This window comes from Ostrea edulis, chromosome 10, assembly GCF_947568905.1.
Source record: "Ostrea edulis chromosome 10, xbOstEdul1.1, whole genome shotgun sequence".
In the NCBI taxonomy this organism is placed as follows: Eukaryota; Metazoa; Mollusca; class Bivalvia; order Ostreida; family Ostreidae; genus Ostrea; species Ostrea edulis.
In genome coordinates, this window is record NC_079173.1 from 48,458,428 (window position 1) to 48,482,441 (window position 24,014).

Below are 24,014 nucleotides of genomic sequence, written 5' to 3' on the forward strand. Positions count from 1 at the left end.
ATTACTTTGCTTTGTACCATTGGAGCTAGTGAGGACTTGACACTATAATAAATCATGGTAAATATATTTAAGATTCACATTTGAATGCTAAATTTGACTCGTACAGTTCTCGTAAACTACAAACATCAGACAAAGAAGTTATAACTGGAACTTTCTAGTCAGTGTTTAAAATTTAAAACCGGATACATGTACGTAAAAGCACGGACTTTCCTTAATATAACTCCGTGAAAAACCTGACGATTTCAATGTGTATATTATTAATACAACTCCGTGAAAAACCTGACGATTTCAATACATATATTGTTTATTGACCAAACATAGGTACATATTGTACATTACAGACAAATGGCAGACAATTTAGAAATATTACAATACGTAACTACTATATAATCATCGGGGGGGGGGGGGGGGGGGCAGAAATAAATCTAAAATAACAAAAAATGAAAAATCATTAATGACAGTTAACAAATAATGCTTCTCTTTGTTTTGTAGCTTTCACTAAATACTGACAAATCTATATGGATATGAATAGTTCTAAAGTTACATACACTAGAAGGTTCTACAAGTTTGAAAAAGGAAGAGTTTTTATAGTAATAAGATTTGATATATTTTTCATGTAGATCAAAAAATGCTGGACATATCAAAACAAAATGAAACTCGCATTTTACAAAATGAGCATTTGTATAGACGCCCTATTTGTTCTTAACTTTTGTAGTTTAGTTTTAGAGCTAAGTCAGTTTTAGTGTTAGTTTAGTTTTAGTGCTAATTTAGTTTTAGTGTTAGTTTAGTTTTAGTGCTAATTTAGTTTTAGTGTTAGTTTAGTTTTAGTGTTAGTTTAGTTTTAGTGCTAATCTAGTTTTAGTGTTAGTTTAGTTTTAGTGTTAATTTAGTTTTAGTGCTAATCTAGTTTTAGTGTTAGTTTAGTTTTAGTGTTAGTTTAGTTTTAGTGCTAGTTTAGTTTTAGTGTTAGTTTAGTTTTAGTGCTAGTTTAGTTTTAGTGTTAGTTTAGTTTTAGGGTTAGTTTAGTTTTAGTGTTAATTTAGTTTTTGTGTTAGTTTAATTTTAGGGTTAGTTTAGTTTTAGTGTTAGTTTAGTTTTAGTGTTAGTTTAGTTTTAGTGTTAGTTTAGTTTAGTGTTAGTTTAGTTTTAGGGTTAGTTTAGTTTTAGTGTTAGTTTAGTTTTAGTGTTAGTTTAGTTTTAGTGCTAGTTTAGTTTTAGTGCTAATTTAGTTTTAGTGCTAGTTTGTCTTTGCTTTATTCCATCATCGTAAAGTAGGGACGGGTCATCCCGAATATTGGGAATTCTATAATGTTCGTGTCGTTCATCACTTATATGCTCTCTCTCTCTCTCTCTCTCTCTCTCTCTCTCTCTCTCTCTCTCTCTCTCTCTCTCTCTCTCTCTCTCTCTCTCTCTCTCTCTATCTATCTATCTCTCCCTCTCTCTCTGAAAGAAATCAATTACAAAGATGATGCTCATGAATAAATGCCAAACATCCCGAGAAATCGAGAGAGATGCTTTGAAAGGGAAATTTCTTCATTTTTTCAGCATGTATGTAATAATTTCTTACAGAAATCCGTAAATTGATTTATTGAATTCAAAATGTAAAATGAGAGTTGATTAAAAAGCGAAATTGGACTATGCCCGAGAAACGAATTTTTAAAAATTCTTTTTATTCCTTTTTTTTTTCGTACCTACCGATTTGACATGGGAAAGATAAACCAATTTTTTATGCATGGTTTGAATTTTTTTTAATCGATCGACTTGCTGGATCACATTAGGATTTTTCTTCTGAATATAGACAATTTAAATGAATAACGCTAGGTTAAAACTACAATCCGAAGTACCAAGATTTGTCCTTCAATTATTTTACACAGGAGCAGAAGCTCAGTATTCTCACGGGGCTTTAATGAGCGAAACTACCTTTAATGAGACCGACACTACCTTTAATGAGACCGACATTACCTTTAATGAGACCGACACTACCTTTAATGAGACCGACATTACCTTTAATGAGACCGACACTACCTTTAATGAGACCGACACTACCTTTAATGAGACCGACACTACCTTTATTGAGACCGACACTACCTTTAATGAGACCGACACTACCTTTAATGAGACCGACACTACCTTTAATGAGACCGACACTACCTTTATTGAGACCGACACTACCTTTAATGAGACCGACACTACCTTTATTGAGACCGACACTACCTTTAATGAGACCGACATTACCTTTAATGAGACCGCGACACTCACGATTTTTGATAAAAATATTTTTCCTTTTTGATGTTAAACATTAGAAATACAGCTCATTTAATGTTAAACATTAGAAATATAGCTCATTTAATGTTGAGAGCCAAAATTTTGACCTTCTGAATGCAAGAATAAAAGTAATATTTTAGCCTTAAATATTTGTTATGTAAACAAAGACTGGAGTCTTTTTATGTAAACAAACAAACAAGTGAAATATTAATTTTGCAATATAATGCATCTTAATTTTGCATAGTAACAAATTTTAACTTTTAGATGACACATTTCACCCCCAAAATGCTTGAAATGTGAAAGATTTAATAATACTTAGATCGATATCCATTTCTTTTGAAAATTTCGTAAACAATAGCAGACCGCAATCTTTGTTTACAAAACAAATAATAAACTCTCTAAAATGAGCTTCTGTGATGATGTATAACCTTAATTTTCATGTGAAATCTTTCAAACACATTAGACAGTAGATTTTGATCATTTAAAGTGAAAAACAAAATTTTGGGTAAAATCGTGAATCAGTCCCTTTAAGGAGACAGATACTATCTTTAAGGAGACCGACACTACGTCTTGTCGTTGACCACTCTCTAGCTGCATCTTGTCGTTGACCACTCTCTAGCTGCATCTTGTCGTTGACCACTCTCTAGCTGCATCTTGTCGTTGACCACTCTCCAGCTGCATCTTGTCGTTGACCAGTCTCCAGCTGCATCTTGTCGTTGACCACTCTCCAGCTGCATCTTGTCGTTGACCAGTCTCCAGAAAAGTTACTGCAGATTGAGAAACTTTGAGTGGAGGGTAGAGGAAGCAGCAGTTTACTTTCTAGATCAGCAGACGTGCGTTCTATAATCTGACAATGACACGACCATTACACAGTGACCAGATTTATCAGTCAATAGTAATCTGACAATGACACGACCATTACACAGTGAACAGATTTATCAGTCAATAGTAATCTGACAATGACACGACCATTACACAGTGACCAGATTTATCAGTCAATAGTAATCTGACAATGAGACGACCATTACACAGTGAACATATCTATCAGTCAATAGTAATCTGACAATGACACGATCATTACACAGTGACCAGATTTATCAGTCAATAGTAATCTGACAATGACAGACCATTAAACAGTGAACAGATTTATCAGTCAATGGTAATCTGACAATGACACGATCATTACACAGTGACCAGATTTATCAGTCAATAGTAATCTGACAATGACAGACCATTACACAGTGAACAGATTTATCAGTCAATAGTAATCTGACAATGACAGACCATTAAACAGTGAACAGATTTATCAGTCAATATCAGCCATTAAACAGTGAACAGATTTATCAGTCAATAGTAATCTGACAATGAGACGACCATTACACCGTGAACAGATTTATCAGTCAATGGTAATCTGACAATGAGACGACCATTACACAGTGACCAGATTTATCAGTCAATGGTAATCTGACAATGACACGATCATTACACAGTGAACAGATTTATTAGTCAATAGTAATCTGACAATGACACCACCATTACACAGTGAACAGATTTATCAGTCAATGGTAATCTGACAATGAGACGACCATTACACAGTGAACAGATTTATCAGTCAATGGTAATCTGACAATGAGACGACCATTACACAGTGACCAGATTTATCAGTCAATAGTAGCCATTAAACAGTTAACAGATTTATCAGTCAATGGTAATCTGAACCACTCCTGATTATGATGTGAAAGGTACATAATCAATGGTGTGTTCAAAATAATCAATGGTGTGTTCAATATAATCAATGGTGTGTTCAATATAATCAATAGTGTGTACAATATAATCAATGATGTGTTCAAAATAATCAATGGTGTGTTCAATATAATCAATGGTGTGTTCAAAATAATCAATGGTGTGTTCAAAATAATCAATGGTGTGTTCAATATAATCAATAGTGTGTACAATATAATCAATGGTGTGTTCAAAATAATCAATGGTGTGTTCAATATAATCAATGGTGTGTTCAAAATAATCAATGGTGTGTTCAATATAATCAATGGTGTGTACAATATAATCAATGGTGTGTTCAAAATAATCAATGGTGTGTTCAATATAATCAATGGTGTGTTCAAAATAATCAATGGTGTGTTCAAAATAATCAATGGTGTGTTCAATATAATCAATGGTGTGTTCAAAATAATCAATGGTGTGTTCAAAATAATCAATGGTGTGTTCAATATAATCAATGGTGTGTTCAAAATAATCAATGGTGTGTTCAATATAATCAATGGTGTGTTCAAAATAATCAATGGTGTGTTCAAAATAATCAATGGTGTGTTCAATATAATCAATGGTGTGTACAATATAATCAATGGCGTGTTCAAAATAATCAATGGTGTGTTCAATATAATCAATGGTGTGTTCAAAATAATCAATGGTGTGTTCAAAATAATCAATGGTGTGTTCAATATAATCAATGGTGTGTTCAATATAATAAAGGGTTGGTTCACTACATGTAATTATTTTTCATCAAAATCCAATGTCGGAGACAGTAAATCTAAATCACCTGAGTTGTCTACTCTTTGTAAAATATTAAATTAGTCAAATACTTATCACAGAGCAAGTCATTGTAGGTATAATAAATTATAGTCAGATACTTATCACAGAGCAAGTCATTGTAGATATAATAAATTAATCAGATACTTATCACAGAGCAAGTCATTGTAGATATAATAAATTATAATCAGATACTTATCACAGAGCAAGTCATTGTAGGTATAATAAATTAGTCAGACACTTATCACAGAGCAAGTCATTGTAGATATAATAAATTACAGTCAGATAATTATCACAGAGCAAGTCATTGTAGATATAATAAATTATAGTCAAATACTTATCACAGAGCAAGTCATTGTAGATATAATAAATTATAGTCAGATACTTATCACAGAGCACGACATTGTAGATATATTAAATCATAATCAGATACTTATCACAGAGCAAGTCATTGTAGATATAATAAATTATAATCAGATACTTATCACAGAGCAAGTCATTGTAGATATAATAAATTAGTCAAATACTTATCACAGAGCAAGTCATTGTAGATATAATAAATTATAATCAGATACTTATCACAGAGCAAGTCATTGTAGATATAATAAATTAATCAGATACTTATCACAGAGCAAGTCATTGTAGATATAATAAATTAGTCAGATACTTATCACAGAGCAAGTCATTGTAGATATAATAAATTAATCAGATACTTATCACAGAGCAAGTCATTGTAGATATGATAAATTAGTCAGATACTTATCACAGAGCACGACATTGTAGATATATTAAATTAATCAGATACTTATCACAGAGCAAGTCATTGTAGATATATTAGATTAATCAGATACTTATCACAGAGCAAGTCTTTGTAGATATGATAAATTAGTCAGATACTTATCACAGAGCACGACATTGTAGATATATTAAATTAATCAGATACTTATCACAAAGCAAGTCGTTGTAGATGTAATAAATTAATCAGCAAGTCGTTGTAGATATAATAAATTAGTCAGATACTTATCACAGAGCAAGTCGTTGTAGATATGATAAATTAGTCAGATACTTATCACAGAGCAAGTCGTTGTAGATATAATAAATTAGTCAGATACTTATCACAGAGCAAGTCGTTGTAGATATAATAAATTAGTCAGATACTTATCACAGAGCAAGTCATTGTAGATATGATAAATTAGTCAGATACTTATCACAGAGCACGACATTGTAGATATATTAAATTAATCAGATACTTATCACAGAGCAAGTCATTGTAGATATATTAGATTAATCAGATACTTATCACAGAGCAAGTCATTGTAGATATAATAAATTAGTCAGATACTTATCACAGAGCAAGTCATTGTAGATATGATAAATTAGTCAGATACTTATCACAGAGCACGACATTGTAGATATATTAAATTAATCAGATACTTATCACAGAGCAAGTCATTGTAGATATATTAGATTAATCAGATACTTATCACAGAGCAAGTCTTTGTAGATATGATAAATTAGTCAGATACTTATCACAGAGCACGACATTGTAGATATATTAAATTAATCAGATACTTATCACAGAGCAAGTCATTGTAGATATATTAGATAACACGACTAACAATAAAGTATAAAGTGGACTAGAATTTGATTCCAAACTATTTTAAAGATATTTTCCTGACAAAACTACACGTACACCACAACACAAGAAATACACCATTTCAATGTACCTAAATGTAAACTACGAATCTATAAAACTTCATTTGTACTAACTGTTATTTATAAAACTTCATTTGTACTAACTTTAATCTATAAAACTTCATTTGTACTAACTGTTATCTATAAAACTTCATTTGTACTAACTGTTATCTATAAAACTTCATTTGTACTAACTGTTATCTATAAAACTTCATTTGTACTAACTGTTATTTATAAAACTTCATTTGTACTAACTGTTATCTATAAAACTTCATTTGTACTAACTGTTATCTATAAAACTTCATTTGTACTAACTGTTATCTATAACTGTTATAGATGAGTGGAATTACCTACCTGTTGAAATCAAACGGCGTGAATATCTGGGGAAATTTATGAATAAATAATTTTAAAAAAAATAAATAAAAATCACATCCTCTTTACTTGGCATGTGACAACGGTCATTTAAATATTATTCACACAAGGCTTAGGCACAATGTATGTCAAACAAAGATTTGTTCCGTTGTAGCCTAATATCATTAGGGGAGAGTGTTGATATTTCGGACGAGTGTGATATTTCGGACGGTGTGAAATTTTCGGACGATTTCGGACGGGTGTGATCTTTCGAACAGTCAATAAAAAAGCATGATATCTTACATTTCAATCATTATATATTCCATTGTAATACCATTAATGATAGTCCGTTAAGTGTACTTATGGAAAAGTTGAAGATGAATATCATTAATTTGTTTTGAAATTTTTTTCTTTCGTTATCATATTTTTCACATGCTATTAAAAATATATTTTATTTTCAATGTTATTAGATTTGCATTTTGTACATAATCGGTCCTCTCTCTAGGAATGTTGATAAACCTACCCATTTCGATTTTTACCTCTGAGAAGAAATTTTTAACTTGCTCAATGACTTTCTGTGATCCAAATTTCTACCTACAGTTAGATAATTTTCATAACCCTGGTTTTGTTTGAGCTTCACATATGTGCTTAATTTGCCCTCATTATAGTTCTGTAAATTTGAATACCAGTCTTTCACATAATAATCCAATATTGTTTTATTACAGATCAATCTAAATTTGTTTCCCATCATTACTTTCTTTTTTCTTTTTCTTTTTTAATTATTTACGTGTCCTAGGTACAAAGAAGCCAGAAATATTCTTTTTAATGGCATATTTGGAATTATGAACTTGTATATTGTCAATGCTCAGATTCTTATTTGGGATGACAATAAGATATGTTCAAAGCAAACCATTTTGACTGTGCACCATGCACTGTACATAATGAAAATTACGCTCGGGATCGGAGAAAGCCACGTATCACGTGACGATGACGTCAGTGTAGTTAGAATCGACCTTGGTTCAGATCCGTGAAAAAGAAACGATGTCGATGTTTCGGACAGTGTCGTCTCGTCTCCTTCGTCAGCACAAGGTAAAATTACACGAGATAAAAGTAGACGTTTTCTTCTCTCGGTTACTTGTTCTTACGCGTTGTCCAACACAGCGTTGTAAACTCGTTAGTGCTTGTTTTACGAGGCACATTTTCTAGGTGTATGTTCATGTCAGAATTTTTTTCTTCGGGGAAATTGCCTGCAAATTTTAAATTGTGGTCAATTAAACACATTGTGTTAGATATAAGCAATGCTTATTGATTTATCTTAGTTCCATGCTTGTATTATACAAGAAAAAAAATATGTCGATTTGGCTCGAATTTCCTCGAAGGCCGGTAAGTGCATTGTGACTTCGCGGTATTCGGGTATATCATAGATATTTATTATATTTTTTGTTATGCTTTCAGTGCGTGCATCCATCTTGCTTTTATGGAACACAGACTTCATCAACGACCACTGTGAGTTACTTTTGTTTGGTGTAATATATTTTGACATTACTACGATTGCAACATCAGCTAAGTGGCGATCAGCTGGCGCTAACACAGGATAAGGTGTTGAGGTTTTAGCTGTCTAGACTGCTAGCTGAACACAATGACATAATATAAGGATAGTGAGGTATACTTGTAACATGAGTTGTAGACAGGGTTTGACACTAAGGCACGTCCGACCGACCGAGTCTACTATATGATGGGTCTGGTCGGGTAAAATGTTGATTTACTAGTCCGACTGGTCGTGTTAAAAAAATAAACAAGGAACTCTACTTTAAACCGTAAGATATTTCATTTTTAACTGTAAAGAGTTTGCAAGCAATCTTGAACCGTGTGATGGGATAATCTCTATTTTTAGTTCTAACAAATAAGTCGCGGTCGGAAGTGATGTTTTACGACATCTACTCGATGTTAATTTTAAACAGTTTATTTGAATTGACTATAATAAAGTGTTTATCAAGTTAATAAACTACGTCGTAAACAGCTATTTATCGGTGTTGACATATGTGCGGGAATGTCTCTATATTTAAATACGACTTCTCGTCCTCAAGGAAAGACGTTCCAGGAGAAAAAAAGAAAAGGTTAGGAAGAAACAAAGCAGGGCTTATGAAATATAAATTAAATAAAAAGCCGGTTGAGGTCATTTTATACTAAATAGACTAAAGAATATCTGACAACTTACAAGTCCCTCTCCTAAAATATTACAATATGTCATGCAAGGTAATAATTAACAGGTAAAATGTACAATGATTAAACAAATCTACAAGTTTCTTCTATAAATTTATGAACAACTGAAAAAATAGTTATATTAGTTTGCAGAGGTAAATTGACATCACCGCATAATAACAATTTTGTATCAATATTAACCAAGTCAAGCATGAAAAGGCGATTAAAAAGATCATTTCTAGCCCTGGAGTAATTTTTACAAGCAAAAAAGAGATGGTATGCATCTTCATTAATATGTCCACATTTTTTTTCTGGAAAGTTGGTCAGGGCTAGTGGATATAAAGTCAGGTCTAGTAAAAATCATTTGAATTAGCCCGACTGGTCTAGTGCTCAAAAATGTAAATGTCAAACCATGGTAGAATGGTAAGAATTTAGCTGTTGTGGTGATTTTCTTTAAACTGAACACCAGAAAAATGCTTCTAAACATGTATATATTAACTGACAAGCTGGACAACTTACAAAGATGAAGCATACACAATAACCACAGTGCTGTGCTTAAAGAAACACGTCCGCTCGCCTTGAGAGATCACAGGTAAAAAAACACTGAGCAACACATGCAATATCAGAGGCTCGGAGTCCGATCAGAAATCCTAAAAATTCACACCCCTCAAAACCACTATACTGTCAAGTGTGTGGAGATTTCATTGACAGATAATTTTCCATGCCGCTGTCCAGTCCATATTTGAATGTATATGTTTTTGATACCAATTTTATGTACTGATGTACACTGTGATGTTTTTACTTTAATGATGTATGTTACTAGTATGTACATGTAACAGTCATTGTAAACAAAAACATGCATGTCAGCTGTATATCAGCTGTTGTAAAAAAAAAAAAAAGTGAATGTGTGCATCTGACTTAATCCACTAAATTGAGTGAATATTTACAGAATCTTAAGGAGGTGCTGTCAGTTAAAATCCCGGAGAAACAACAGGAAGTGATTGCTCTCCGTAAGGAACATGGAAAAACCAAGGTCGGAGAGGTCACAGTAGACATGGTAAGTATAAAACACTGTAACCGTGGCAACAGTTGTACTACGTGTAACACAGTGAGAATTATGGGTTAGTTATGTCATGTGATTTTCAATGTCAGTTCAGTCTGTTGGGGGCTATTTTTAGGGCTGAAATGAGGAGCCCTTTTCACAATACGATATGAAATACTTATGTCATGATTCAATACAATACTTATGTCACGATTCAATACAATACTTATGTCATGATTCAATACAATACTTATGTCACGATTCAATGCAATACTTATGTCATGATACAATACAATACTTATGTCATGATTCAATACAATACTTATGTCACGATTCAGTACAATACAATACTTATGTCATGATTCAATACAATACTTATGTCATGATTCAATACAATACTTATGTCACGATTCAATACAATACTTATGTCACGATTCAATACAATACTTATGTCATGATTCAATACAATACTTATGTCCAGTGCTCGAGCTGGGCTTCGCCATTTTCGCCAATGGCGAATTTTTTTCAAAAATGGCGAAAAAAAATTGAAAGTGGCGAAAATCCCTTTTTGCAATAAATTGTATTTTTAATCCTTTGTCAGTGACACATTATCGCTTGTTTGTTTATGCAGTCAAAATCTGTTTATTCAGTCAACGCGTGCGACCGGAAATCTCGCGTCGCTCCAGTGCACACAGAGCTGGTCACAGCCTCAGGTAATTTATGGCTGCAAAAAAGTCGGTGATTATGTAATAAAGTACATCGGACAGCTGTTTACCCTGCTGTGGTCAATTGTTTAACATTTAAAGTCGTATTCATTATCGTGTTATCATCTCCACATTAATGTCAATTCTTAACCAGAGAACCGACCGGTAATTAAATTGGCCGTATTATGGTGTATATGAATACATCAATTGTTTGTTTTTGCGGCCAAATTTGTTGATTACAAGATTTTGATGTGTTTGATTTTAGTTCGAATATTTCATAAACAATGCGGTCGGTCACCATTGATATGGACATAGCAATTTTAATAAATAATTTTCTTTGAAGTTTGGTGCGCAACAGTATAAAAATGCTAATCTCATAAGACTATGCACCCCATTCTATTTTGACACTAAACTTGTAGCTTCTGACCCTAGTCAGTCTAAAATTAAAAAATATCTATGTTTGGCTTTACAGTTAACCCCACCTGCTCAAACATCTGATTCTCTCCAAATTGCAAAATCTTCCATACAAAAACGGAAATTTAATAGGGAATGGTTGAGATACAACTCTAAATTGGGCTTGATGTTTTGTGACATCTGCATTTCGGCCAATGTACACAATGTTTTCACTGAGGGGTGTAGCATCATGAAGTTTATATTTATATGATTTATTATCTGAATTTTTATTTCCATAATAGAATTTATCAAACAAATCAACTTCTTATTATTTCAGAAAGAAATGTTTAAGTATGGTAGCTGGATATGATTAAGTAATGTAACTGATTCAAAATGCTAAAATAAGTGTAATGAATAAAATAATATATAATATGATGGAAATAATTGTAAAGCATGTGATTATTTGTGCCGTGCCACTCCCCGAAAAAGTGGCGAAAGGGAATTCTGGTCCAGTGGGAGCACTGCTTATGTCATGATTCAATACAATACTTATGTCATGATTCAATACAATACTTATGTCATGATTCAATACAATACTTATGTCATGATACAATACAATACTTATGTCACGATTCAATACAATACTTATGTCACGATTCAATACAATACTTATGTCACGATTCAATACAATACTTATGTCACGATTCAATACAATACTTATGTCACGATTCAATACAATACAATACTTATGTCATGATTCAATACAATACTTATGTCATGATTCAATACAATACAATACTTATGTCACGATTCAATACAATACTTATGTCATGATTCTATACAATACTTATGTCATGATTCAATACAATACTTATGTCATGATTCGATACAATACAATACTTATGTCATGATTCAATACAATACTTATGTCATGATTCAATACAATACTTATGTCATGATTCAATACAATACAATACTTATGTCATGATTCAATACAATACTTATGTCATGATTCAATACAATACAATACTTATGTCACGATTCAATACAATACAATACTTATGTCATGATTCAATACAATACTTATGTCATGATTCAATACAATACAATACTTATGTCATGATTCAATACAATACTTATGTCACAATTCAATACAATACAATACTTATGTCACGATTCAATACAATACAATACTTATGTCATGATTCAATACAATACTTATGTCATGATTCAATACAATACTTATGTCATGATTCAATACAATACTTATGTCATGATTCAATACAATACTTATGTTATGATTCAATACAATACTTATGTCATGATTCAATACAATACAATACTTATGTCATGATTCAATACAATACAATACTTATGTCATGATTCAATACAATACTTATGTCATGATTCAATACAATACTTATGTCACGATTCAATACAATACTTATGTCACGATTCAATACAATACTTATGTCATGATACAATACAATACTTATGTCACGATTCAATACAATACTTATGTCACGATTCAATACAATACTTATGTCATGATTCAATACAATACTTATGTCACGATTCAGTACAATACTTATGCCACGATTCAATACAATACTTATGTCATGATTCAATACAATACTTAAATGCCACGATTCAATACAATACTTATGTCATGATTCAATACAATACAATACTTATGTCACGATACAATACAATACTTATGTCATGATTCAATACAATACTTATGTCATGATTCAATACTTTTAATACGTTACATTTTACAGAAGAAACTAATAATAACTCTGAAGATAGATTTAATTACTAAGATTCACAGTCTCAATTTTGAAAGCAAACTGTTTCCAAACCGCTGAACAGTAAGATGCTTGTCAGTAGTTTAAACTGATTAAGTTCCTTATTGTTTTTGTCAGATTCAAGGCTAACAACAGTCTGACTGTTATTGGACGCCATTTTGTACCTCATGCATGTCAAAACAATAAGCACAGGATAAGCCCAATGTATTTCACCGAGCCGATTTTAAAAAATGTATCGAACAGACGATCAAAGCAATGAATCGCACATTGATCGATTGTTTATTTTGAACAGTATCGATATTTCAGTGAATCATTTCAGTCCTACTACTTTTAGATATGGTCATTTTAAATCTGTGAAATCTAATTATAGATGTACGGAGGAATGAGGGGAATAAGAGGTCTTGTTTTAAATCTGAAATCTAACTATAGATGTACGGAGGAATGAGGGGAATAAGAGGTCTTGTTTTAAATCTGTGAAATCTAATTATAGATGTACGGAGGAATGAGGGGAATAAGAGGTCTTGTCACAGAAACATCGGTCCTTGACCCAGATGAAGGAATCCGTTTCCGTGGCTACAGTATCCCAGAATGCCAGAAGTTGCTCCCAAAGGCTAAAGGAGGAGAGCAGCCATTACCTGAAGGATTGTTCTGGCTACTGGTGACGGGCGACATTCCAACAGAGCAACAAGTGGAGGCGATAACTAGGGTAAGTACAGGGCGACATAACAAAGACACAGGGCGACATTCCAACAGAGCTACAGGTGGGAGAACAGCGATTTTTTTCTACCCACTGGTACCGGTACCCATTCAATTGGGAAAAATAGCGTCAAAATCGAACAAATTGGGAATTTTCTACCAATGTATCGGCAAATGATTTTAGCTAAAAGAAAAGAAAAAAGAGAACAAATCAAGAAGTAATCATCTCTTTACAAACTTTTTAACTTTAATATTTGCTCTTGTGAGACATAAGGAATCATCAAAGGCTCGTTTTAGAATTGTCGTAGTTCTACAAAACACGCGCTCTGCCATGATCTGTACTTTCGCTTTAATACCGGAAGTGGACATTTTAGTTAACTTGTACAACGTTTCAGACTAAGTAAATTATGATGTCAGTGGTCTATTTTCAGCAAGTAAATTGGGAAAAATCAATGGTTTTTGGCATTGGGAATGGTACCGTTTATCGGTACCAGTTATATAAGGGAAAAAATCGCTGGAGAAGGCTTGTGTAGGCTTTGCCTAATTCTGTTATGTTATACATAATAAAGAATGTTCAAATTATATTATAAGTGGAGGTCATAATCAGGGTAGGTACAGGGCAACATAGCAAGCAAAGAGTTCAAGACACAGGGCAACATAGCAAGCAAAGAGTTTGGTTTGAGACACAGAGCAACATAGCAAGCAAAGAGTTCAAAACACAGGGCAACATAGCAAGCATAGAGTTCAAGACACAGGGCAACATAGCAAGCAAAGAGTTCAAGACACAGGGCAACATAGCAAGCAAAGAGTTAGAGACACAGGGCAACATAGCAAGCAAAGAGTTTGGTTTGAGACACAGGGCAACATAGCAAGCAAAGAGTTCAAGACACAGGGCAACATAGCAAGCAAAGAGTTCAAGACACAGGGCAACATAGCGAACAAAGAGTTCGAGACACAGGGCAACATAGCAAGCAAAGAGTTAGAGACACAGGGCAACATAGCAAGCAAAGAGTTAGAGACACAGGGCAACATAGCAAACAAAGAGTTCGAGACACAGGGCAACATAGCAAGCAAAGAGTTTGGTTTGAGACACAGGGCAACATAGCAAGCAAAGAGTTTGGTTTGAGACACAGGGCAACATAGCAAGCAAAGAGTTCGAGACACAGGGCAACATAGCAAGCAAAGAGTTTGAGACACAGGGCAACATAGCAAGCAAAGAATTTGAGATACAGGGCGATATGATCATGGAAGACTTGGGACAAGTTCTGCACACTGAGTTATTACGGGACGATATGATCATTGAAGACTTGGGACAGTTCTGTATACAGATTTATTACAGGGCGATATGATCATGGAAGACTTGGGACAAGTTCTGCACACTGAATTTGCTCGATGTAAAATTTGCCCAGAGACAGTTGTGTTGAAAGAGAGAGAATGAAGGAAATGGTTTCGCCCAGTCTTAAATTCACCGACTGACACCAAGAGTTAGAGGGGTGAAAATAAAACAGTGAATATTCCCTTGTTTACAGTATTACGCCTCTAAATATTCCCTTGTTTACAGTATTACAATTCTAAATATTCCCTTGTTTACAGTATTACAATTCAAATCTTGGCACTGCCACAGAACAGTAAGATATCTAACTATGTGATGATTCTAGATAATGTCAACCTTTTCTGTGTTTCAGGAATGGAACGAGCGATCTCCCCTGCCTAACCACGTCATCACAATGTTGAACAACTTCCCACACAATCTCCACCCTATGACCCAGTTCAGTGCTGCCATCACCGTGCTGAACAGCGAGAGTAAATTTGCAAAGGCGTACTCCGAAGGCGTGAACAAACTCAAGTACTGGGAGGTTTGTAGACCAGGGCATGAAACTAATTTTTTATGTTGCCAGTCCAGCCGGACTGATGGGGTATAATTTCAACAAGTACGCAGAGAAATTTACAAGTCCAACACTTTCGTTAATGTTATTGAAATGAAATTTAACTAGATATGCCTCAGACAATATTGTAACACTTAATTGTGGGATTTATATTTACAAATCAGAATGGTCTGATATCTACAGGTCGAAGCATGCCAAATGTGTAAAAATTCCATATTAAGTATATTTTCCAAAATGATGCTTTAGAAAATTAACCAGTCCCATCGGACTGACTATATCAAATGTCAGTCAGTCCGCCAGACTTTTAGCCAGTCACAGACTGACGGGCATATGTTAATTTCGGGACCTGTAGACTGTTTATTCTTTCATTTGTTTAACATTAGGGGAGGGTTTGAGTTTGTAGGCAAATTCTTTTTATTCAAGAATGAGGGTGACATTGTAAAACTTTGAAAAATATCAGCACCTTCGTTATCCTTAATAAAATGTCTTTATACATTCTTTTATAAAATGCCTCCAAACTAAAATCCTTATAGCTCATAGGAAAGTTCTTCAAATATTTGTGGGCATTGTATTTTTGAATATACATCAATTCTTTATATTAAAGTGTTGAGCTGAAACGATTACGGTGGTTTCATTTTTGTTCGATATTTTTACCGATTTTTGTTCAGTTTCATACAGTTATGTTACTTTGACAAGAAGTACTCTGAATAATTGGATAAGATATCTTTATTGCCCATGTCCACATACAGTGATGAAGATTGATAACAAAACTAAACACAGATTAATGCATCATACTAACAGAAAGTATGCAAAATCCAAAAATACTGCAGTGATATATTTACAGTGTGTGTTCATTGTAGATTTATACTGCAGTGATATATTTACAGTGTGTGTTCATTGTAGATTTATACTGCAGTGATATATTTACATTGTAGATTTATACTGCAGTGATATATTTACAGTGTGTGTTCATTGTAGATTTTATTTTCTTATATCAAAGCATGTTTTCAAGAAAGAACAACAGGCTAAAAAAAAAAATCATGGATCAACTCTAGTTCAAATTTACATACCTTATAGTTGCAATGTTAAGGGGCAGAACTACATTGAAGGCATCCAGTAATTTGCATGATGTAACCCATACTGTATACAACATGATGCACAGTATGTCAAATTATCACATTTTTATTCTTCTCTATATCAAATTGTACAAACTAGACATTTTATCCCTCGTATATCATATCTAAAAGAACCATCTGATATCTTGTAGTTTGTGTACGAGGACGCCATGGACCTGATTGCCAGACTGCCCACCATCGCAGCCATCATTTACAGAAACCTGTATCGCGCTGGAACATCCGTAGGAGTCGTAGATACCAACAAGGACTGGAGCTACAACTTCACTAGCATGCTGGGATACGAAGATCCCGATTTCACTGAGCTCATGCGACTTTATCTCACCATCCACAGGTAGCTGCATGCATATTAAACATTTCAATGATCATGAAAGGGTGCATATATTACATGATTATAAAACATTTCAGTGACCATGAAACGGTGCATACATTATTACATGAATATACCATGAAAGGGTGCATGTATTATTACATGAATATAAAACATTTCAGTGACCATGAAAGGGTGCATATATTATTACATGAATATAAAACATTTCAGTGACCATAAAAGAGTACATATATTACTAGCATATTAAGCATGTCAGTGACTATGAAAGGGTACATATATTGCAAATATATTAAACATTTCAATGACCATGAAGGAGGTTAAACTTAAAATTACATGCATGTTAAACATTTCAATGACCATGAAGGAGGTTAAACTTAAAATTACATGGATGTTAAACATTTCAGTGACCATGAAGGGGGAAATGTCAGTGCTCACACTACTCACCTGATAGGAAGTGCTCTGTCTGACCCCTACATCAGCTTCGCAGGGGGAATGAATGGACTAGCAGGTCCACTGCACGGACTGGCCAATCAGGTAAGGAATGACCACAAAATGGACTGACTGATCAGGTAAGGAATGACCGCAAAATGGACTGACCAATTAGTTAAGGAATGACCATTAAATGGACTGACTGATCAGGTAAGGAATGACCGCAAAATGGACTGACTGATCAGGTAAGGAATGACCGCAAAATGGACTGACCAATTAGTTAAGGAATGACCATTAAATGGACTGACCAATTAGTTAAGGAATGACCATTAAATGGACTGACCAATTAGTTATGGACTGACCATTAAATGGACTGACCAATTAGTTATGGACTGACCATTAAATGGACTGACCACTGGGGATAAGAGCAGATCAATGTACAAGCTGGTCGATCAGTAAAGACTACACAAACTGGCAAATCGGTGAAAATCTGACAATTCAAGGAAATGATAAACGTACACAGGCTGACCTTCAGGTGTAATACATTAGGTGTAATACATTCAGGTGTAAGACATTCAGGTGTAAGACATTCAGGTGTAATACATTCAGGTATGGAGTGAGCACTACTTGACTTGTCTGTAAGACATTCAGGTGTGGAGTGAGCACTACTTGACTTGTCTGTAATACATTCAGGTGTGGAGTGAGCACTACTTGTCTGTAAGACATTCAGGTATGGAGTGAGCACTACTTGACTTGTCTGTAATACATTCAGGTATGGAGTGAGCACCACTTGACTTGTCTGTAATACATTCAGGTGTAAGACATTCAGGTGTAATACATTCAGGTGTGGAGTGAGCATCACTTGACTTGTCTGTAAGACATTCAGGTGTGGAGTGAGCACCACTTGACTTGTCTGTAATACATTCAGGTGTGGAGTGAGCATCACTTGACTTGTCTGTAATACATTCAGGTATGAAGTGAGCACTACTTGACTTGTCTGTAATACATTCAGGTGTGGAGTGAGCACTACTTGACTTGTCTGTAATACATTCAGGTGTGGAGTGAGCATCACTTGACTTGTCTGTAAGACATTCAGGTATGGAGTGAGCACTACTTGACTTGTCTGTAATACATTCAGGTATGGAGTGAGCACTACTTAACTTGTCTGTAATTCGGAAGCTGGTTGTTATGTTGGACTAGACAGGTATGGATTCTTATGTTAGACTAGACAGGTATGGATTGTTATGTTAGACTAGACAGGTATGGATTATTATGTTAGACTAGACAGGTATGGATTCTTATGTTAGACTAGACAGGTATGGATTGTTATGTTAGACTAGACAGGTATGGATTGTTATGTTAGACTAGACGGGTATGGATTGTTATGTTAGACTAGACAGGTATGGATTGTTATGTTAGACTAGACAGGTATGGATTCTTATGTTAGACTAGACAGGTATGGATTGTTATGTTAGACTAGACAGGTATGGATTCTTATGTTAGACTAGACAGGTATGGATTGTTATGTTAGACTAGACAGGTATGGATTCTTATGTTAGACTAGACAAGTATGGATTGTTATGTTAGACTAGACAGGTATGGATTGTTATGTTAGACTAGACAAGTATGGACGGATTGTTATGTTAGACTAGACAGGTATGGATTGTTGTGTTAGACTAGACAAGTATGGATTGTTATGTTAGACTAGACAGGTATGGACGGATTGTTATGTTAGACTAGACAGGTATGGATTGTTATGTTAGACTAGACAAGTATGGATTGTTATGTTAGACTAGACAGGTATGGACGGATTGTTATGTTAGACTAGACAGGTATGGATTGTTATGTTAGACTAGACAAGTATGAATTGTTATGTTAGACTAGACAGGTATGAATTGTTATGTTGGAATAGACAAGTATGGATTGTTATGTTAGACTAGACAGGTATGGATTGTTATGTTAGACTAGACAGGTATGAATGGATTGTTATGTTAGACTAGACAGGTATGGATTGTTATGTTAGACTAGACAGGTATGAATGGATTGTTATGTTAGACTAGACAGGTATGGATTGTTATGTTAGACTAGACAGGTATGGATTGTTATGTTAGACTAGACAGGTATGGATTGTTACGTTAGACTAGACAGGTATGGATTGTTATGTTAGACTAGAGAGGTATGGACGGATTGTTATGCTAGACTAGACAGGTATGGGTGGATTGTTATGTTAGACTAGAAGGGTACTGATGGTATACCTGACCATCAGATTGAGTGACCAACAATCTCTTAGTTTCATTCTGACAGGAAGTGCTAGTTTGTTTTGTGGACTAACCATTTCCACTTTCATTTTGACAGGAAGTGCTAGTTTGTGGACTAACCATTTGTACTTTCATTTTCACAGGAAGTGCTGGTGTGGCTGACTCAGGTCCAGCAGGAATTAGGTGACTCCGTTTCCGACGAGAAACTCCGAGACTTTGTGTGGAATACGCTACAGTCAGGAAAGGTAACTCAGGAATACTACATCACAGAATTAAATCACTTTCAATACTTTTCAAGACTTCTGAACATTTTAATTTATTGCTTTATTTAATTTTTGTATTTAATAGTATTTTAAACAAGTATGTTATGTAATACACCAGTGCAAAAAAAAATTACAAAAGCGATACTTATAACTAATACTCAGGTGACTGATAAGCCTGTGGATTTATGATCAAGGCCACTGCTCAAAGTTCAAGGTTACTGGTCATTGTTGAAGGCCACTGGTCAATGTTCCAGACCATTGGAAGGAAAATTCCACAGATTTCTTATAAACTCAATTTATGTTACTGGGAATTTTTTCATCCAAATTTTGTTTGAGTTGGGTGAATGGTTGATAGAAGACTTCTACGTCTTTAAGATAAATGTAAACAGCAATGTACACTGTTAAGGTGGCTTCTCTATTTCCAGGTGGTGCCGGGGTACGGGCATGCGGTTCTGAGGAAGACAGACCCCCGCTACACGTGTCAGAGAGAATTTGCCCTCGAGAAACTTCCTAACGATTCCATGTTTAAACTGGTGTCTCAGCTGTACAAGATCGTCCCAGATGTTTTGTTAGAGCAAGGAAAGGCCAAAAACCCATGGCCCAATGTCGACGCCCACAGTGGTGTTTTGCTTCAGGTAAATATAGAAGTGATCTTCTTCAGGTAAATGTAGAAGTGATCTTCTTCAGGTAAATGTAGAAGTGATCTTATACAGGTAAATATAGAAGTGATCTTCTACAGGTAAATATAAAAGTGATCTTCTACAGGTAAATATAGAAGTGATCTTCTACAGGTAAATATAGAAATGATCTTCTTCAAGTGAATATAGAAGTGAGGTATTAATACCAAGTAGATATACCGCATTAAGTTTATAATGAATCAACATTGTTCATCCCCATCACTGTCATCGTGTTGTACTGTATTTGGAAGGAAATCCTTAATTTTGTTTTATACTTGTAAGAAAATCCTTAATTTTTTCTCTTTATAGATATTTATTATTATATATTATACTTGCAGCACTACACGATGACAGATTATTATGTATCCCCTCTACCTGGGGGAGACTTTTTTGTATTCTCTGTCTGTCACAGAATCGTATGAACGCTTCTCCTATATATATGGTTTATCGGATAGACTTGAAACTTTATGCAATGCTTCATTGCCATTTGTAGATGTGCATATTGTTGGGATTGAGCGGTCCATTTATTTTCCTAAAAGTTGTAGTGGATCTAAGAGGGGTGGAGGATGTTAAAATAGCTTGTGAACACTTCTCCTCCATATGACTTATTGAAGTTCATAATGTCTGTGTTCCTGCCCATGCTTTCCCCTCCATAACATGCAGTACATTAAGAAGAAGAGGTTTCATTTGGGGAGCTGTGGAGACATTTATTTTTCACAAAAACAGTCTCTAGTTACTATTATATATTATACTTATAACACTACGCGATATCGTATTATTATATATTATACTTATAGCACTATGTGATGACGTATTATTATATATATTATACTTATAACACTACACGATGACGTATTATTATATATTATACTTCTAGCACTATGTGATGACGTATTATATATATTATACTTATAACACTACGCGATGTCGTATTATTGAATATTATACTTATAAGACTACGTGATGTCGTATTATTATATATCATACTTATAGCACTACGCGATGACATATTATTATATCTACGCGATGTCGTATTATTATATATTATACTTATAACACTATGTGATGACGTATTATTATATATTATACTTATAGCACTACACGATGTCATATTATTATATATTATACTTATAACACTACGCGGTGTCGTATTATTATATATTATATTTATAACACTATGCAATGACAGATTATTATATATTACACTTATAACACTACATGATGACATATTATTATATATTATACTTATAACACTATGCAATGACAAATTATTATACATTTATTGCATGATAGTGAGGGAGATATGAAGATTTATTCACCCAAGAAAAATCATATTCCCCGAGGGGAATATGGTTTTTCTTGGGTGAATAAATCTTCATATCTCCCTCACTATCATGCAATAAATTGTTTATTATACCGAAACAAAGCAAGACCACAAAATTGCATTTGAGATTGTAGTCCGCTCATCTATACATTGTACATGTATGTAGCTGAGATTGCCCTAACGGTAACACCGCGCCTCAACGAATTAGAAGGTACAAACAGCGAAATACAGTGATATGATAACCAGTTTTTGTTTTACCATTCTCCTTGAATGCTGATTTACTTGTTTTTGTATCAACCAAAACCAGGTGATTTAACTGTGTATCAGAGACCCGCATATTTTGTGCCTTACGAATTATGGAAGTAGAATGGCTCGGACTTATTGTGACGTAACAGTACATTTCGTCGTCTTTGACGTTAAATTTATGGAAAATGCATGAGGCTGCCCAAGCGGTAAATATGATAGGGAGATATGATGTTTGAGAGGGAGATATGAAGTTTTGTCTTCCCTGGCATGTGACCATCTAGACCAATCAGATTACGCGTTGCATAGAATTCTCATACTGAGGTATAATAATATGTATTATACCTATAACACTACGCGATGTCGTATTATTATACTTATAACACTATGTGATGACGTATTATTATATATTATACTTATAGCACTATGTGATGTCGTATTATTATGTATTATACTTATAACACTACGCGATGACGTATTATTATATATTATACTTATAGCGCTACACGATAACATATTATTTTATATTATACTTATAACACTATGCGATGACATATTATATATTATAATTATAACACTATGCAATGACAGATTATTATATATTATACTTGCAGCACTACACGATGTCTTATTTTTATAGTACTACGTGATGTCGTATAATTATTATATATTATACTTGCAGCACTACACGATGACAGAGATGAACTATTACACAGTCCTGTTCGGAGTCTCGCGAGCTCTCGGCTGCATGGCCTCCCTAATCTGGGACCGGGCTCTCGGACTTCCAATTGAGCGGCCCAAATCCTTTGACACACCAGCTTTGAAAAAACTAGCCAGTCAGGCAAAGTGATAGGGACTTAATTAACAAATTAGTTAATTTGGGGGGTTTGTGTGTATAGACTTGTTATTACGTTCTTAGTGATACCGAGCGAGAGAGAAGTATGGGGGAATAGAGAATTCATTGTGAACCTATCTCCTGTACTGAGATGTAAAATTTCTTCTATTGAATGTGTCTTTGTGTAAGATGTATTGAAATAATGTCACACACCAAACTAATGCATATTTATTGTGTAGTAATTGGCATATAATGACCCTCCGACTGTGTGAATGGTCAAAGTAGTGATTTGTTTGTTAATGTCCATTTGTTGATTAAGGATGAGGATAAAAGTGAATATTGACATCTGTTATTTTAGTTGATTTTTTGGTTCAGAGATAAATTCATGCAAAGTTATTCAACATATCATGGATATTTACATGTATATCTCAGGAAGAGGGGGAAAAATCCTTGTAAAAGTGAAATATTCATGGTATGTTAATGTGCCATCACCAATCCTAATTTTGTGCCATGTGTAATCTTGTAGCAGAAATAACACACACCAATTATGTAGAAAAGGCTTCAATTTACTCATGAATATGCAGTTTCCATTATGAATATGCAGTTTCCAGTATGAATATGCAGTGACTCCCTCTGGTAGCTGTATTTATCAAGATATAAAAGTCTCAATGATCACATTTGTTTTGTTGTATGGCAACAGGAGGGTAAATATGCCTTTACATCGACATGGGTCACATGACGTAAATTGGCGAGTTTTATGGATAAGATCTGCCCGATTGTTGGACTTTGCAGAGAATACATGTCTGTCTTTTACATGTTTTTCTCTGCACCATTTTATAATGTGATACTGTTGTTGACAAAGCTCCAAACAATGGGGTGAATCTACAGTAAAGAACTGCAATAGTACCCCCCCCCCCCCAACACTGTTATAG

The 24,014-nt window shown here is 34.1% G+C and overlaps 1 protein-coding gene across 2 annotated transcripts; it reads left to right on the forward strand.

Annotated features, from left to right (window-relative positions):
• The first annotated feature begins 7,824 nt into the window (after positions 1–7,824).
• On the forward strand, positions 7,825–23,755 carry LOC125666250 (citrate synthase, mitochondrial-like). Of its 2 annotated transcripts, none has more exons than XM_056152496.1 (10): positions 7,825–7,947; positions 8,314–8,364; positions 10,010–10,117; positions 13,498–13,713; positions 15,389–15,559; positions 16,857–17,056; positions 17,458–17,587; positions 19,884–19,985; positions 20,429–20,638; positions 21,019–21,117. In XM_056152496.1, the coding sequence occupies exons 1-10, from the start codon at positions 7,900–7,902 to the stop codon at positions 21,100–21,102; spliced, it is 1,320 nt and encodes a 439-aa protein (XP_056008471.1). In that variant the 5' UTR covers positions 7,825–7,899; the 3' UTR covers positions 21,103–21,117. The 2 variants fall into 2 exon arrangements, with proteins under 2 accessions (XP_056008471.1, XP_056008470.1); XM_056152495.1 differs by lacking the exon at positions 21,019–21,117 and adding an exon at positions 22,930–23,755 and having other exon boundaries at positions 7,826–7,947.
• The last annotated feature ends 259 nt before the right edge of the window (positions 23,756–24,014 follow it).

Coding starts and splice junctions, on each gene's coding strand:
- LOC125666250 (XM_056152495.1), top strand. CDS start 7,900: ATGTCGATGTTTCGGACAGTGTCGTCTCGTCTCCTTCGTCAGCACAAG. Junction 8,365..10,009: donor AGACTTCATCAACGACCACT/GTGAGTTACTTT, acceptor GAATATTTACAG/AATCTTAAGGAGGTGCTGTC. Junction 15,560..16,856: donor ACAAACTCAAGTACTGGGAG/GTTTGTAGACCA, acceptor GATATCTTGTAG/TTTGTGTACGAGGACGCCAT.